The sequence below is a fragment of the Gobius niger genome, assembly GCF_951799975.1.
Source record: "Gobius niger genome assembly, chromosome: 7".
Taxonomy (NCBI): Eukaryota; Metazoa; Chordata; class Actinopteri; order Gobiiformes; family Gobiidae; genus Gobius; species Gobius niger.
Genome location: NC_136858.1, coordinates 30,269,872 through 30,286,048, shown reverse-complemented (window position 1 = coordinate 30,286,048; position 16,177 = coordinate 30,269,872). Strand labels below are relative to the sequence as shown.

Below are 16,177 nucleotides of genomic sequence, written 5' to 3'. Positions count from 1 at the left end.
CACTGGTTCGTTCTCGCGGATGTTGGTGCTGTAGGGCAGGTTGGTGAAGATTGGATCCATGTCCTGAACGTCTGTAATGGAGATGGCCAAGTTGGCGAGACGTGAGAGAGGTTTCCTTTTGTCTTGGTCCTGATGAAACAGACACACAGAGAAAATGTTTATATTTACTTGCATCACTAGAGTAGGAAGTAGTTGTCATCTTTTTTTCTCTTACAGGGATACTTTGGGCTTGGATAATTGAAAATGTAGTGGTGGTAGTAGTACACATTAGAGTTTAAGATATGTTTTATATATGTTCTTTCCCTGTGCACTGACCGTAGCGTTGATCGTGAGCTGGTAGGAGGCTGTTCTCTCGTAGTCCAGACCCTTGATCAGTGTGACGATGCCTCTCGCTCCATCGATGGCGAAAACGTCTGAAGGCGGCTGGAAGGAGAAGAGCACGCTGCCCCCGGTGCCCTGGTCTGGGTCAGTGGCATTGACAGTAAACACAGACCTCCCCACAGCCGTGTCCTGAAACACAAAAGGAAAACAGATTTTAGAGGTGCAATCTACCTTCTCAATGATGGACAGTGCGTTTACCCAAGTGCATTTACTTTAGACCTCATACATAAGACAAAGTACTTATAATATTTTGAATGAACTGGAAATGTTTGTAAGTGACTGACCAACTTTTTGGATGCTTTTAGTGAGGGAAACCTTTGAAGTGAAGGTGCATGGGTTTGTATGGAGCCACCTCATGATAAGGACTTTCTTTATGTATCTTTATGTATCAAAAATGCAACACAAATAAAGATTGATTGGTCGAAATCAAGATAGACAAAAAAGAAAAACTTTCACACACATATACACACACCTATAAAAGTAAACAAATAAAATACTTGAACTTTTAAAACTTTTAAATAAATACAATTTTGTGGAACTACATTTTGACCTAATCTCTTGCTTCAATGCTACTGTAGCCGTCACCTTGAAACTCGAAACAATCCTCAATTGTCCTTGTTGTGTGGTTTTGAAACAGTCTATTCATTACTAAGAGATATCTCAAAAGAATTGCACACCCAGAGCACAAAGAAGCCACTATATAAAATTTAGACCAAACTCCACTGATTTACTGTTGACATGACAATTCTAGTGTCCATGGTTTATGTCTTTATAACTCTTTTGTCCCTTCTCTGCCCTCTAACACAACTAACAACTAAAGCATTTTTGCTCAGCTTTCACAGGTGACTCAAAATGGCCATTGAAGTCTCTGACCAAGGGCACTAAATCGAGCCTCACATATAAGAAATTATTCCAAAGACAAAGACAGAAACTTTCTTTTGTAGCACAAAAAACAAACAAAAAAGTGAGTGGGAAACATGATTGATTATTAATGGGCCTATAGATACTGTAAGTTTTCTTTGCAACAAAATGAAAGGATCTAACTACTGGCAGCGAGTACTAGCTTATGAATTTAAAGTAATTTCAGAGGAGCATATTAACATATTAGCTCACTTGTCGTATTTCCAAGTCTGTGTTTCCTGACGAGAATATGTAAAACAAAGCACAGACTTCCAACCTGCTAGCCTTTCAAGCAAATATTACTGTGGTGCTCCAAGAAAGTCACAAATGACTAAAAACATCTTAAGCCACACAGTGAAACATTTCAATCAATAAACATAATCAATTACGTTGTAAATCGAATTACTTGTTTTGTGCGTTCATTGGTAAAAAACAAAAAAAACATAACAAATTTCTAAAACATGTGTCTGTGACAGGCTCTCCTCAAATCTGACTCAAAACTCCGCTGGGAGCAGGACATGACTGGCCCGTCTCCATGGAGATATAGCACCTTCAGCAGCAGGTTTTCTGCAAAATGATTTATTTTGATGACCATCAAAAATAGAAAAAAATCTGCATCTACCTCAGCATCATCAGCACATTGTCATGAGTAGCATGTTTAAAGGGGCTAGATGCAAGTTTGCCATTTTTTTACTCACTACTGCCACCTCAGGTCATACATAGAACTGCACCTTCGGACCCGAATCAACACCTTTTTGAGTGACAGTGCAGGATTTTAGAGGCAGTTGTGGTGAACAGGTCTGAGCTCATTCTACACATTAGGACATGGCTGGAACATGTAGGGGGAGGAAAATACATCATTTTAACATTTTTAAACTCTGTATACACCCTTTAAAGGACTTTTGTTTTTCAGCAGTTTTAGTTCTTGTGATGTAGCAACACATACCGGGAATGATCCGCAGAGTAGCTTTAATAATGATCAACATTGTGACAAACATGTAAATCTTCTTGTTTGCACTTTGCTATCTCGTGAAGCTAATCCAGTCCCAAACAACAATGTCATCTGAATAAAGCTTCACTGCTTCTTACTGATATAATTATCATGCCAGACTGGCATCGGGTTTGTGAGCAACACGGAAACACCTGTAAAGTCAAGCTACAGCCGGCAGCTTCATATCACAAATTAAATAGGGGAAAGTATGCTAAAATCTCTCTCTGAATTAATTAAATAGTAGCGCCGGAGCGTGTTTGTAGCTTGTTGATGTGTGCACCTGCATATCTGCCTTGGCTGTAAGCTTCATCTGCCGCTTTGAAGTTAAGAAGGCAGTTTAGCTCGAGTATTAAGCGGATATGTGTACAACTTATTGGAAAGCGAAACATGTTGAAAGGGCGCAATCTCGAGAGCGCGTTTTGAACCCCCGAAGCTAGTTCTACCTATCTCTCCCCACACAGCAGCACGTGAGACAATGACTCATTAAGATTGCCCGGTGTCAAAAGCCCACAGGTAAATCGGTAAATAACATCACACAGGCGACGGTTCAAGCGCTCACAAACTGGGATTTTGATCTGAGGGATCTGACAGAGCGCAGCGTTCAAAGAAGTTCCAGCTACAATAGTTCAAAGTCTGTCTGAGGTGAGCAGATGACCAGACCCTAATGTGATGTTGGAGAGAGGGGAGCCAACCGGAGGATGAGAGGGGTTTGTGGGGTGAAAAATCACAGGGTATTTTGAGTCCCAAGACAATTAACAAACAAAATGACTGACCCAGAGTGATGTTGATTCTAACTTTGTGATATTTGGCCACCCACTTTGTGACCTACCGTCCAGCTCAGGCAAAGAAGCACAAGAAAGGAAATATTTGCATTGTGTCTCTATGGGCCACAGATTTTTTTCTCCATACTTGGTGTTGGTAATATAGCCATAGCCATTCCTGGGTAGACTAACAGGAGAGAGGCCATCAGCCCCTCCAAACACCAACAACCACCCACTCACACAGGCCTAACCCCTCTTGATCATTCTGGTCTATAGAAGACACTTTGAGTGGTATGGGAAACCAGAGTATCCAGAGGAGAAATACACAGACATGCAAAATCCACACTGTAAGGCCCGTCCGGCCGGGGATCGAACCCTGGATGTTCCAGCTGCCCAATTGTGTAGAAAGGAAAAAAACAGCTAGGGAAAGGAATTGTAATTTAATAACAATAATAATAATACATCAAACTTGTATGGCACTTTTTTGGACACTCTAAGACGCTTTACATGGGGGATAAAACAGAACAAAAAAGGGGTTTAAGGAAAAGCTAGTTTGAACAGGTGGGTTTTGAGCACTGATTTGAAGGTTGGTAGTGAGTCTGTGTTTCTAGTGGGCTGTGGGAGTGAGCTCCAGAGGGTGGGGGCAGCAATGGCGAAGGCTCGGTCCCCCAAGGTCCGCCGGTTAGTGCGGGTGATGGGTGTGAGGCGGTTGGAATTTAGCACTATGAATAACCTACCGTCTTTGTTCATCACATCAGGTGCAAACATTCAATGTTTGACTACATTGCCCCGTCCTAAGTAAATAAATAAGGTTAAAACTGTTTCGCATTTCTAACAATTTCCGGGTTTCAAGGAGCAAAAAGGAGCTTGACAGTCATAGCAATGATAACACAAACTATCCTCATAGTTCACAATTGCACAAATGCTTATAATTAGATGTCTTTTCTCACAAATGCTATGAAATACACACATTTCAATCCATTACTAGACATAAAATGAAAAACTGGTGAGCACAATAACAGTTAAACAAAAACACATACATCCAGTTTTCTCTGGTTTGACATTTTGTGTGATGTTTATGATTTCACTTTCTTACTGGAAATGCATTGTGCAACCATTAGAGTCATGAGCGAGTCCCAGATCTATCCCTGGAACATGGAATTCTCCCTCTCCCTTTATTGATCTCATAATGGAGAAATTGAACATTCATAAAATCCGTTTTCTTCATAAAACCAATGATACCATTTCATGTCAAAGTGAGCAATACTTTCTAAATATGAAAACCTGTTGTTCACTTTAACATTGTTTAACACACATTTAACATTAACATTAGCACAATTCTGCCACTTTACCAAGAGCCATATAACAATAATAAACTTGAACTGTGTTAAAATCCACATCTAAACTCCCTTCCTAACTCTGTGCTCAATGGCTGTGGGAAGAACCTAATTTCACATCGAATGGCAGGGGGAAAAAAGTGCACCTTGTTTTAGAAAGTCTTTTTCCGCTCTTTTACAAAATAAGGGAGCTGTCTTCAGTACAAAAAGGACCTTCAAGTGGCCTTCCAGTGCACAGATTCAAGTATCTCTTCAAATCCTGTGCCAGTGTACCTACCTGGAAAAATGATGGGTTTTAAGCTGCTTTAAAATGTGCACAGATAGACAGATAAAAAACACCTCAGTCAATTTGAGAAATATTCTTCTATCCCATCAATATGCCTTCATTAAAACTCGCCTGCATAGCCATCGACATACACCAATATGCATTTCACTTTACATATTTCTCCAGTTCAACTAGCTGTAAAAACGCAAGGATAAATGATGTGTGAAGTTGTTTCTGATGGGGCAGCTCATTGGATATTCAAAAGTCTGTCATGCAAATGGTCATATTTGGAGGGTTTGTTTGTCTTTGAGTAAAATCTCTACAACATCTAAAAAAGGTGATTGTTGGACCACTCACAAAAAATGACAGAATCAATGGCAAATTATAGAATATGCATATATGGAGATGACAGCAATCAATACAAGCCAAATTGCAAAATGCTCTCTAATTTGACTAGCTTTCACTTTTATGAGTTATGAGTATAGGTAAGTATAATAAGATGACCACATGGAAAGATGATACAAATGAATTATGCCAAGAGAAGAAAAAAAAGACAAATAATCATAGCCACAATTTATCTTGTTTGTATGCGCCATTGTAGATTAATTTAAGAATCACCAACAACATCTGACTTATGATGTAGGCTTATGATTAGGGCTGCAAAATTCTGGGAATTTTCAATGTTGGACATTTTAAAAGAGAATTAACTGGATTTAAGGCAGGCAGATATAAGCTGAAGCATAAATACTTGACTTCATAGTTAGACATTGAAGTATCTGTCACAAAGTGTTTAAGAAAATCATCTTGGCCATGTCTGAGCACCAGGGTTTGATATATTTTAGGTGTGTGGCCAAAACAAAAACATATATTCATTCAGTGTCTGCAGTATTACAATATCCTTTTGTTTTAATATAATTTAGGTCAGTTCTGTTTAATGCAGCTCTGTGTCAGATACTTCCACTCCGTGTACAGTATTGGTCACCGTCTGCCATGATCTGAATGAGTGACAGGTGAACTTAACCAATAACTAAAACAAAACAAAATCCCTTTGTCCCACCACTTATTAGAAAGAGTGTTAAGCAGAATTTAGGTTCAGGAAAGTTTTGTTGTGTTTTGACATGACGATATGGTCCTCACACTTCATGTATGGGTTGGTATTCACTTTTTATAGTATAAATTTTCACCCGCCCTCCACACAAACCCCTCTCATCCTCCGGTTGGCTCCCCCCTCTCCAACATCACGTTAGGGATAGGGTTGTGATATTACACAAATGCATGTTTTATGGTTCAAAAACTTAAATGATGTATTGCTAATAGTTCGCTCCGAAAGTCCTTAAGTCTCAGACAAAAAATTATCTGGAATTTTCCAACCCTTTTTAACCCTACTTGTGATAAACAACACAATGTTGCAAACCTGTAAGCCATGCTGTTTATCCCTCTTAAGTTGTGCCCAGAAATGTATGTGATGGTTGAATTACTTTAGCAATTCATATTTCAGTGAAATGTTACTTCTCCTGAATGTTTAAAATCTGCAAAGTGACTTAAATCTTGACACGTACAGATCTAAATGCGATCAACATATTGGTCGTAGAACTCACTATATTATAGGATGTGGCAGCTCTAATAGTCTATGTGTCACAACCTACAGTATTATTCCAGATGCACTCGAGCCAATTGGTTAGTCATGGCCCATATTCTTGCATGTACATAGGCTTGCAATGCGTGTGTGTAAGTGGGGGCTATTTCCTTTGGGGAGCTGCATGTTAAGTGGTGAGACAGTTGGCGAGGGATGAAGAGACTTCCCCGCTGCGCCTTATCAGAAGTGAACTGCAGGAATGGCCCTCCTCCTCCTCTGAGAAACACTACTTATATGAGAGAAAATATGGAAGAGGAGACCGAGATTCAGAGCGAATGGCCCACGAGTTGTGTGCCGTTTTATAGTCTTCTAAAACTGGAGAAATTATTGTGTTTTTTTCTTATTTGAACAGCAATTTCATTTATCATTTAGATGTGTTCTTCAACTGTTTGCCATTGTATAATGTTATCAATTGAACAATGAAACAATGAAATCTGTCATTTCATATGTAGCAAACATTGTCTATAGACTAACATCAACTGAAACATGTAGAACAACTCCATTAGCTGCTGGGTCGCTCTGGCTACACAGAAAATCTTATATACTGTAGTGAATGTATCTACATTTTGAAAACTCTATTAATTTTGTTATTATGGACTCTGCCAGCAATTAGGGATTAGGTCTCCAAAACTTCTTTATAAATCTTTTAGCTGAAAGTTCTTTCTAGTGTCCAAAATCTCAATGTAATGTTTATGAATAATGTAATCTCTTTTGTCACAATTATGAGAAAACTATGAACTTTGTCCAGTTTGTTTCATGTAGGAAAAGCCAAATAATTACAGGTAATACCCATAAACCAGATCGGTAAAATAAATAATGAATTATGTCACCATGCTATAACATAACCTGCATACCCTCTTTACTTAAAACATTTATTCTATTTTACAGTGCAATATCTTTACAGTGCGGTGATATATGGAAGAATTTCACGATATTTACTCCTGAATGTTTGCATATTGATAAACTTGGCAGACTAATGGAGCTTTGGAATGAGCAATCCAAATGGAACCTATGCAGATACACACTTTAATATATGTGGCATAAAAGCGTTGAGTGAACGAGTGTGTGTACATTTTTGGGAAGCCAAAGGAATACTAATTTTGACAGGGCATAATTGTGCAGGTATTTGCATATGAAGGGAATAAACACATTTAGGCCATTGTGAATGCCACAGAAAAGAGTGTTGTGTTTGAAGGAAACAAACAAACAAGACAGGAGGAGGAAAGCATTCTTTTGAAATTCACAATTCTGCATGACATTTTTCACTTTACAAAAAGCTATTCTTCGCTGTTTAAATTATGCATTGGAAGTTATAGGCGAATATTATAAAGCCATATTACAAAGCCATCACAAGGCAATACTTAATAACAGGCTTTAATATTTAAATGTTGTTCCCTAAAATGTCTATTCCAGCCCTTTCCGGAAGTCCGGAACATCACGGCCCATCGATTCAAATATTATTTTATCACTTTTAAAGACTAACAACTCTGGATAGCCAGGATACCAATCTAAACCATTGGCCACTGTGATCACCACCAATTACCCATTCACACAATACATGAAGCCTAGGAATAAATTCTGCCAATTTAGCATCACCGACCTCCAGCCAATGATCGTGTCTGCGAGGGTCACACCTCCACCTCAGCCTATCAGTGCAGAGCCGCACCTTCATAACAACCAATCATCGCCCTGTGTTCTGCTTTTAAGCCTCCGGCATTCATGGCCGTTCGCTTCCCAGCTATGCTGCGACCCACCTCCGCCCCATCTCTGCATCTTCAATCTACGGCTCTCTCTGCTGCCTCCTCTCCAACTCAAACCTACCCATACATTCTAAACTCAATCCATACACTGTACCTGATGTCTACTGCCGGGGTCTGATCGCCAAAAATATACATATGTCAATAAATCTTTCTAATCTGTCTGTCTGTTTGAGTCTATCCAGGTTGAAACATATAGTGCAAATGCCTTGCCCAAGGACACAACAACAGTAAACACTAGTCGGAACTGGGATTCCAATGAGCCAATATTACTTAAAGATGGGATCTTTAAGTAGACTTAATATTACAAACAATTAAGGGTAAGGTACTTTATTGCCCGGAAATCTGTCCTATTAATTTGACCCAATCTTCAAAGCTGCTGGGACGAACTGTGAGGTGCAGTGTGCAGCTGCGGTGCAGCGCCCGGGAACCCATCTTCAGATCTTCTTGATCCAGGCAAATTCTCAGCATCCCCTGGCTGGAGGATTGCGCATGTTTTGGATGGAGGGAGGAAACAGAGCAGCCACAGGCAATCCATGCACACACAGGGAGAACATACAAACTCCACACAGAGAGGGCCGAACGGTCTGGGTATTGAGTCCGGGATCTTTTTTCTATGAGACAAGAATGCAAACCCCTCAGCCACCAATCTCGGCATCCTCCAAATTCCTGACATTTCCCGCTTATTCGCAGCCCCATATCAAAGACTTTAATTGTGAGCTATCATTTTTAATCAATGCGCTTTTGTTTACTGAAAATTAAGTTCATCATGTTGGGCAATGGAGTAGCGAACTGTAATGATGACTACCTTATGAATTATATCAAAATAATAGAGTGGACAGTCCTGGCAGAGACAGAAGGAGCAAATTGGGGTTCAAGGAGCTGAGAGCCTGTCACTAACAGCCATAGCACCGCTCTAATAAAGGCGGGAGTCCCTCTACTCTTTTAAATTGACTGTATAATCTGCTGCTGTGAAAGTGTCTGTCTCTCCACTGGGTTGGCTTCAACATGACAGAGAGGCCACTGGTGGGACGTCCCGAGATCACTCTGGGACCGCGGGGGACGACGCAGGATAGGGCTGGAGTTGAGAGAGGAGTGGCTTTAGTTTTCAGATGTTGGTGAGCTTCTCCGGGGAGGCCTCGAGAAGTGGCTTGCGGTATCCACTTAGCGTGTCAGCGGAGTTGTGGGAATCCAAATGCATCGAGTGAAAAGGCCAATTATCCTCTACCAAAAAGCGCTTCACGGTAAATAAGTGTATTAAAGCGTGCAGAAAATACAATACTGAACCACATAATTTAATTGATAATGCGGTAATAATACGCCATGTAAAAGCCAATATACCAGGTGCACTTTCGCTAATATACTGTAAGATACTTTACCACATTAAAATCAAGGGTCACAATTTAAATGAGTTAAATACATCACAAATCTAACCTCAGTTGCAACTTACTGTCCAAAGGGGATAACTACACCAATGCGATTAGATGATTTAACAAAAGCATTCAGTCCTGAGGCAGGGTGCTATTGTGCTAATCCCAAGTCCAGATGAATAGCAAGGATTTAATAAAATTTCCTGTAAATCCTATTTATCTGTCGAAAAAGCTCATGTAATCATTGAAAGAGGCTGGGACTGAACTGCTCACCTTTTTGGTCAATGTGAGCATGTCTTGTCAACAGCTTAGTATTATAGTCCCACACAGCAACAAGAACTGCCCAGTACATCACATTACGCACTGCCACGATAGAAACTCTTTTGACTTTCCTCTGGAGTTGTTCAGGATTCAGGAGTAGCTTGTCCGTATTGATTTTCTGCTTTGAAAATGTCATGTACTCAGAGTGAAGCATTTCTTAACGCTCCACAGACGGTCGTAATGAGCAAAAGATGATCTTCCCTAAATGCAGCTAGGTGTTCGGGCTGCGTGCAATGTATTCTTGAAAATACACTCAAGCTTTCATCGTAGGAGTACAAAAACGAAACCCCCGGTGCTTTCTATAGGACTATAATTGAAACAGAGGGGGGTTCGCCCAACTTTACACATTGATTGCTTTGATTGAATGCACTGGCTTTGCTATTTTACATTTACATGATGTACACGCTGTTTGCTTACATTTTTGTTTTGGTTCTCAAGCCCATTAGCCAAACAGAATGCAGATGTGTGATTCCAGGTCCAGCAGCAGAAACCAGTTTGTAAATGTTAGCTGGTAAATGGTCTCCTATATAGCGCCTTTTCACCAACATTAGGCACTCAAAGCAATTTACAGCAAGCAACCACTCACCCATTCACACTCTCATTCACACACCAATGCAAGGAGACACTGGAGGTAAGGTGGGGGAAGTGTCTTGCCCAAGGACACATTTGAACCTCCCAACCCACTGATCAGCTGAATTAACATGCAGGGACTCTCTCCAATATCCACAATGTCCTCTGTCCTCTGAAACATTGCTTTAGTTCGCGTAGTCAAAACTTAATGACAGAACTCTGGAGGTTTTAAGCTTTCAATCGAGAAATGGCATATTCACATAGAGTATAGTGCAAGCTTGACCTTATATGCAGTTTAAGGCAAATCAAGCTCAGTAGTAAAGCCTTTTTTCCACTGAGAGCATAACCTGCAAACTACATTTACATCCCTTTCATGCATTTAAAACAGAGGTTATTGTCATGACAAAACTGTACACTATTAGACATAGTTATTACTAGCAAATAAATGAGTGTGGGGACTTGTTTTGAAATGTGACTGTCCATAGAGTGTGGGCAGAGAGTATCTTTTATGTTGCTGAAATGTATAAAATCTGAAGGACACTTTCCTTTTTCATGAAATCAGTTTTCTGGCTGGTTGGAGCTGAAATTATTTTCTAAAACTGAAAAACTGTCAACCCCAACTGTTCACATGCCCACAATATCCCAGTTACCTTTACATTTTTGTTACCATGAGGCAAGAGCTTGATAAAAACTTCTCAACATATTCCTTTTCTGAATATAAAGTTAAAAGTTTTTTTGTTTTTTTTGCCCAAGCTGGTTAAGGCCAGCGAGTGGCAGAGTCGAGCACAATGCAGCGCTCTTATTTTGTCAGAAATGTTAAAGACAGTGTAATTTTGCAGTAGGCAGTGGCCGCTCTGGTGCTCCCCGCGGCTTGACTCCGGCTGCTCGCCACAATAGAGCCGTGATTACACCTACACGAGGCGCCAGCTGACGGCTCTGCGCTCCGGGCTCAGCAGGCATGTGATTGTGCCGGGCCCGATCACCCTTTCAGCTTCCTGCCTCTCGCCCGATTCCTGTCCCTCCATCACGCCCTCCCACGTCAGAGCCCTGTCAAAATGGTCACACGGACCCCGAAATTATCCTGACCCATGATCTGCCGAAAATGAGAAGCAGACAAGCTAAATAATTAACTCGGGAGAAAGGAAGGTGAAGGGTGTTAACTAAAAAGTCTTGGAGAGAGCGCTCATATGGGTTTCGAGTACAATGGGAGAATGGGAATATTGGTCAGATTCAATGTACTGACAGCAATTCATTTAACTTTTCAGAGCACACTTTTTGATAAAGGACCATAAGGCTACACTTTTCTACCCACTCTCAACTTTCACACTAACCTTCCTTGACCTTCCTTTTTAAATAAAAAACCCAAAGTTTACAGTTTCTTTGATCTATCATGTCAAACTCTAATCATTTCGAAAGGCAAATTTGAGTAAAAATGACAACTATCATAGGAATGCTGCATATTATATTGTATGTGCATGATCCTTTTTGGATTTACATAGTTCTGGGACCCTTGTAATGGTTTTGGCGGTGGGCAGCGGGTGCAGAGGTGCTGAGGCAGGTGAATTACGAGCAGACTTAAATTAATCATTGCCATGACACATAAAGCCATAATTCACTGTAGAAATGAGCTTATCAATAATTCACTGATATTGAAACAAGACTAAGTGTCCTTCATCTGCTACACTTCAACTAAATGAGCTGAACGCATTACACCCTGTTATATCAACAACCCGTGATGGCTGTATTTCGAAACAAATCCCAAATAAAAAGGCAAACGTGATGCTCTGAGTAAAGATTGTTTGTGTGCAAAGCGAGGATTATGAGACAAAACCATATATATTTTTTAACAACATGAACTTTATTGAAACTCTCCATGTTGCAATCATGTTTCTGCCTCTATAGGTCCCCAGGCTCCAGGATCCAGCCGCTATAACTCAGCATTAAGTCATATATCACAGTAATAGGCTTCAAAAACCAATGAGACAGTCGTCATAAAACAGGCGGCTGCCATCGCCGTTCCTCTCAGGTTGAAAACTGGGCTGGAGTTTGGGATGAGATGCAGAGATACCGGAATAGTGGGCAGGGATGGAGAAAGTACTAAAAATCTGAACTTAATAATACCAGCAGTGTGCAAAATTCTTTATTCTGGATCCCACTTCCTCTACTCAGTGGCACTCCATTCCATTCACAATGCCCTGGCTGACATCAAGGGATGGCTCACACCGATTTTTTTTTTTGTGTCGGGCCATTCTGTTTGAGCCCAAATTCATGGACTCTGTGCTGGATGCTCTTGCCCCGTTCTCTCAACAGTGGTGAAAAATTTAGGGTTTAAGTTCGATGACCATCTGAAACAGGTTGACAGTGTTGTTTAGACTATAGCGATTTCCAGCTCAGTCTTCTGGCCAAAGTAAAACCTTTCCCTAGCCAGAATCAGAAGGCTATGCACGCTTTCACTAGCTCCCGCATTGACTACTGTAATGCACTTTATGTGGGCGTGAACTAGTGCACTTTAAATTGTCTGCAAATAGTGCAAAACGCAGCGGCTCGTCAGCTCATGAACACTCGCCGGCGCAGTCACATTACTCCAGTGCTGTGCTCCCTGAACTGGCTCCTTGTGCGCTTATTTCTAAATCTATTCATGGATTCATGATTCATCTTATCTATGTCAACTGCTCATCAGCCCAGTAGAGCGCTGCGGTCTGCAGGACAACACCTGCTGGAGGTGCAACAGTGCACAGAGAAGGATAAAAAGAAACAACAATGAACAATCAGTCGCGGCCATAACAGGAACATCATAAATCAGTATGTATTTCTATTTTGTGTTAAAGGGGCTAGATGCAAGTTAGCTATTTTATACTCACTACTGCCACCTCAGGTCATACGTGTAACTACACCTTCTATATTAAGCTCGTGCATGACGGCACTTCGACCCGAAATAACACCTTTCTGACAGTGCAGGATTTTAGAGGCAGTTGTGGTGAACAGGTCTGAGCTCATTCTACACCTTAGGACAGGGGTGTCCAAAGTACGGCCCGGGGGCCAAATGCGGCCCTCAGTCCAATTTTTGGTGGCCCTCGGGCTCCTTCCTGCATCGGTACACATCATCAGAAATGGTCCTTTTTAGTTGAAATGCAATAATTCAACACAATTCTAACCTAACAACTAACATTTTATTCTAAGACAGAGCTGGCATGAAGTTTTAAAGCATTAACAAAGGTGTGGAGCATAATTCAGACCTCTGCTAATCGAAGGTTTTGCGGCGCTAACCACCAATCTGTGGCCCTTCACCACCTGTACACTTCAGAATGCGGCCCCACATGAAAAAAGTTTGGACACCCCTGCCTTAGGACATTGTTGGAACATGTAGGGGGAGGAAAATACATAATTTTAACATTTTTAAACTCCATATAGTCCCTTTAAATGTTTTTAGTACACTGTATATGGAAAGCACTTAAAAATAAAGGTTGATTGACTGATATATATCATTAGTAAATATTGCATTTGATCATTTTGGAGCCCCACACAAATCCTATTATTTAAAACAAGTCACTTACTTCCACAATCCCAGCACTTGTCCCCATCAAAGTTGTAAGTAGTGCTAAGCGTAAAGTCTCTTTTCAAATGAACACACTAGAGCACAAGTTGCATCTTAAAGGTAATCACTGTGGTAGCATGTATGTATGAGATTTGAGTTGCAGAAGGCTGAAGGAAAAGTGTGCACCTTAGAGAAAGAAAGAAAGAACCTCCTGATAATCTCCTGTTTCTCGAAGAAGGGGTTGGATGTTTTGTTGTTGTTAGGGCTTGTTATGGGCATAAAGAGTACACTGGCTGATCCCGTATTCATTTGAAGAGCATGTTGGGCACAGAGAGCATGCTTTATCTGTATTGATTGTTTTATACAAGATGCTATACAGCATTTAATATCTCCAGGGAAGCCTTTTAACAGCATTTTAGCGCTTGGGTTAGCCGCAGTCAAATCACAAGTGTGACCCGCGCTGCATCACCTGTAAACATAAAGCACTTTTTCTTTTCCTTTTTGAGTTTCTGCTGTGCTTCCGCTGTTTCCCTGACAGCCTTCAAAACACACATATAGCAACCCAGAGGCCGCACTAAGATGAGAGCACCATTTTCTCTTCCCTGTGTGAGCTTTGGTTGTAGCTATCATCTTCTCACTCTTCCAAAACACGCATACAAAAGAAAACGGTTGGATCTAAGTTTCCTATTGTGAATGAATGTTACTGTCACCGTACCGGCCATACTTCAAGGTGTGCAGCTTGCCTAAATCATGTGAATCATGGAACCAAAGTGGAAGAGTAAATTGCTGTAAAAAAAAAAAAAAAAAAAAAACATAGAAATGTAAAAGGCATATATAAATTGGGGAGCGACAGACACTTTGTCGAGACATTCAAGGGAGAGAAAAACATTTTTACAGTGTTTTGAAACAAAGCAAGCAAGCTCTTATTTGTTGGTAAGAGTTATTTTTCTTAGACAGACAGTACATATTAAAAGAGAAATGCAGCTTAGGTGTAATAATACTCAGGGTGACATTATGCTCTCGTCAATCAAATCCCGACACCGCTCACTTGGACCCTTAAAACTGAACTCATTCTTCTCAGAGAAACTCGCTTTGACCCGACGTGCTCAGTGACTTTCTGTCCAAAGCGCTCCATTACAACGGCGCACAACACACAACATAAATCCTCATTGTACAGTACAGAGAGCGGCACTGAAAGTGTCTCACATTATAACCTTTTTTCATTCGGCGTGTGCTCCTGCTCTGCTCTCTCGCCCCGAATGAGCGATGGGCGATTTCGTGGAGAGCCACTCAGCCGAACAATATGATTCTCCTATGGCAGCGGCGGCAGACAGGAGCAGACAAGCCACAGCAGTGAGGAGAGGACAGCACAGGACCGTCTGAGAGTGCTCCCGCCTACCGTCTGTTTTGCCGGAGCAATCCACACAATGTAAACTTTTAAAAGGGTGCTTAGATCGACAAATGGCCTCAAATGGCTGTGATTTGGATAATTCAATGACACTTGTTTCCTCAAAGTGCTGACCGTTGAGCATTTGTCACAAAAACACATGTAATAGTCTGAAGTAAATATGCTTTTTTTTTACTTAATAGTTATGGATTGGGTGAGAGGTACTTCTCTGAATATCATTTCAATTTAAAATACAAAATGTAGTCCCGTTTCGAAAACTTAAAGGGGCTAGATGCAAGTTTGCCATTTTATACTCACTACTGCCATCTCAGGTCATACGTGTAACTGCACCTTCTATATTAAGCTCATGCATGACGGCAATTCGGACCCGAATTAACACCTTTTTGAGTGCCAGTTCATGATTTTAGAGGCAGTTGGGGTGAACAGGTCTGGGCTCATTCTACACATTAGGACATGGCTGGAACATGTCGGGGGAGGAAAATAAAATATTTTAACATTTTTAAACAAATACAGTTTACTGTTACTGGAAGAAGAATTCATCAATGTATTGTATATCGATTACAAAGATCACAATCTCATCATTTTATACATTTACATTTTTGTTTGAAATTGCATTACATTGAATGACCCGCCTGAATGACTGAGAATTTAATTATAGTGCAAATTAAAATTATTTAATTATGCAATTATTTAGATAACACAATGTCCAAGGCAGAAAATGAAGCATCCTGCCTCCAATGGTCCAATTTCAATATAGTTTATCCCAAGTATATATCCCAAGTATATATATATATATGTCAATCTTAGTAGTATTTAAATTGTTGACCACTGGCCAATACAATGGCGTGAGAAGGATCCTCTTGGCTTTTTTAAAGGAATAGGCCACAGTTTTTGCATACTGCGATACTACCTTAGCTTAGACGAGTTGATGTGTACCTGTCGATT

The 16,177-nt window shown here is 40.6% G+C and overlaps 1 protein-coding gene across 1 annotated transcript in view; it reads right to left on the bottom strand.

Annotated features, from left to right (window-relative positions):
• cdh23 (cadherin-related 23) overlaps positions 1 to 16,177 on the bottom strand; it is a 255,286-nt gene that overhangs the window by 160,238 nt on the left and 78,871 nt on the right. The window contains exons 7-8 of the mRNA XM_079559815.1: positions 316 to 510; positions 1 to 129 (exon numbers count right to left, since the gene is read on the bottom strand). Of these exons, the coding sequence (XP_079415941.1) occupies positions 1 to 129; positions 316 to 510 (324 nt within the window). The remainder of the gene's footprint in view (positions 130 to 315; positions 511 to 16,177) is intronic.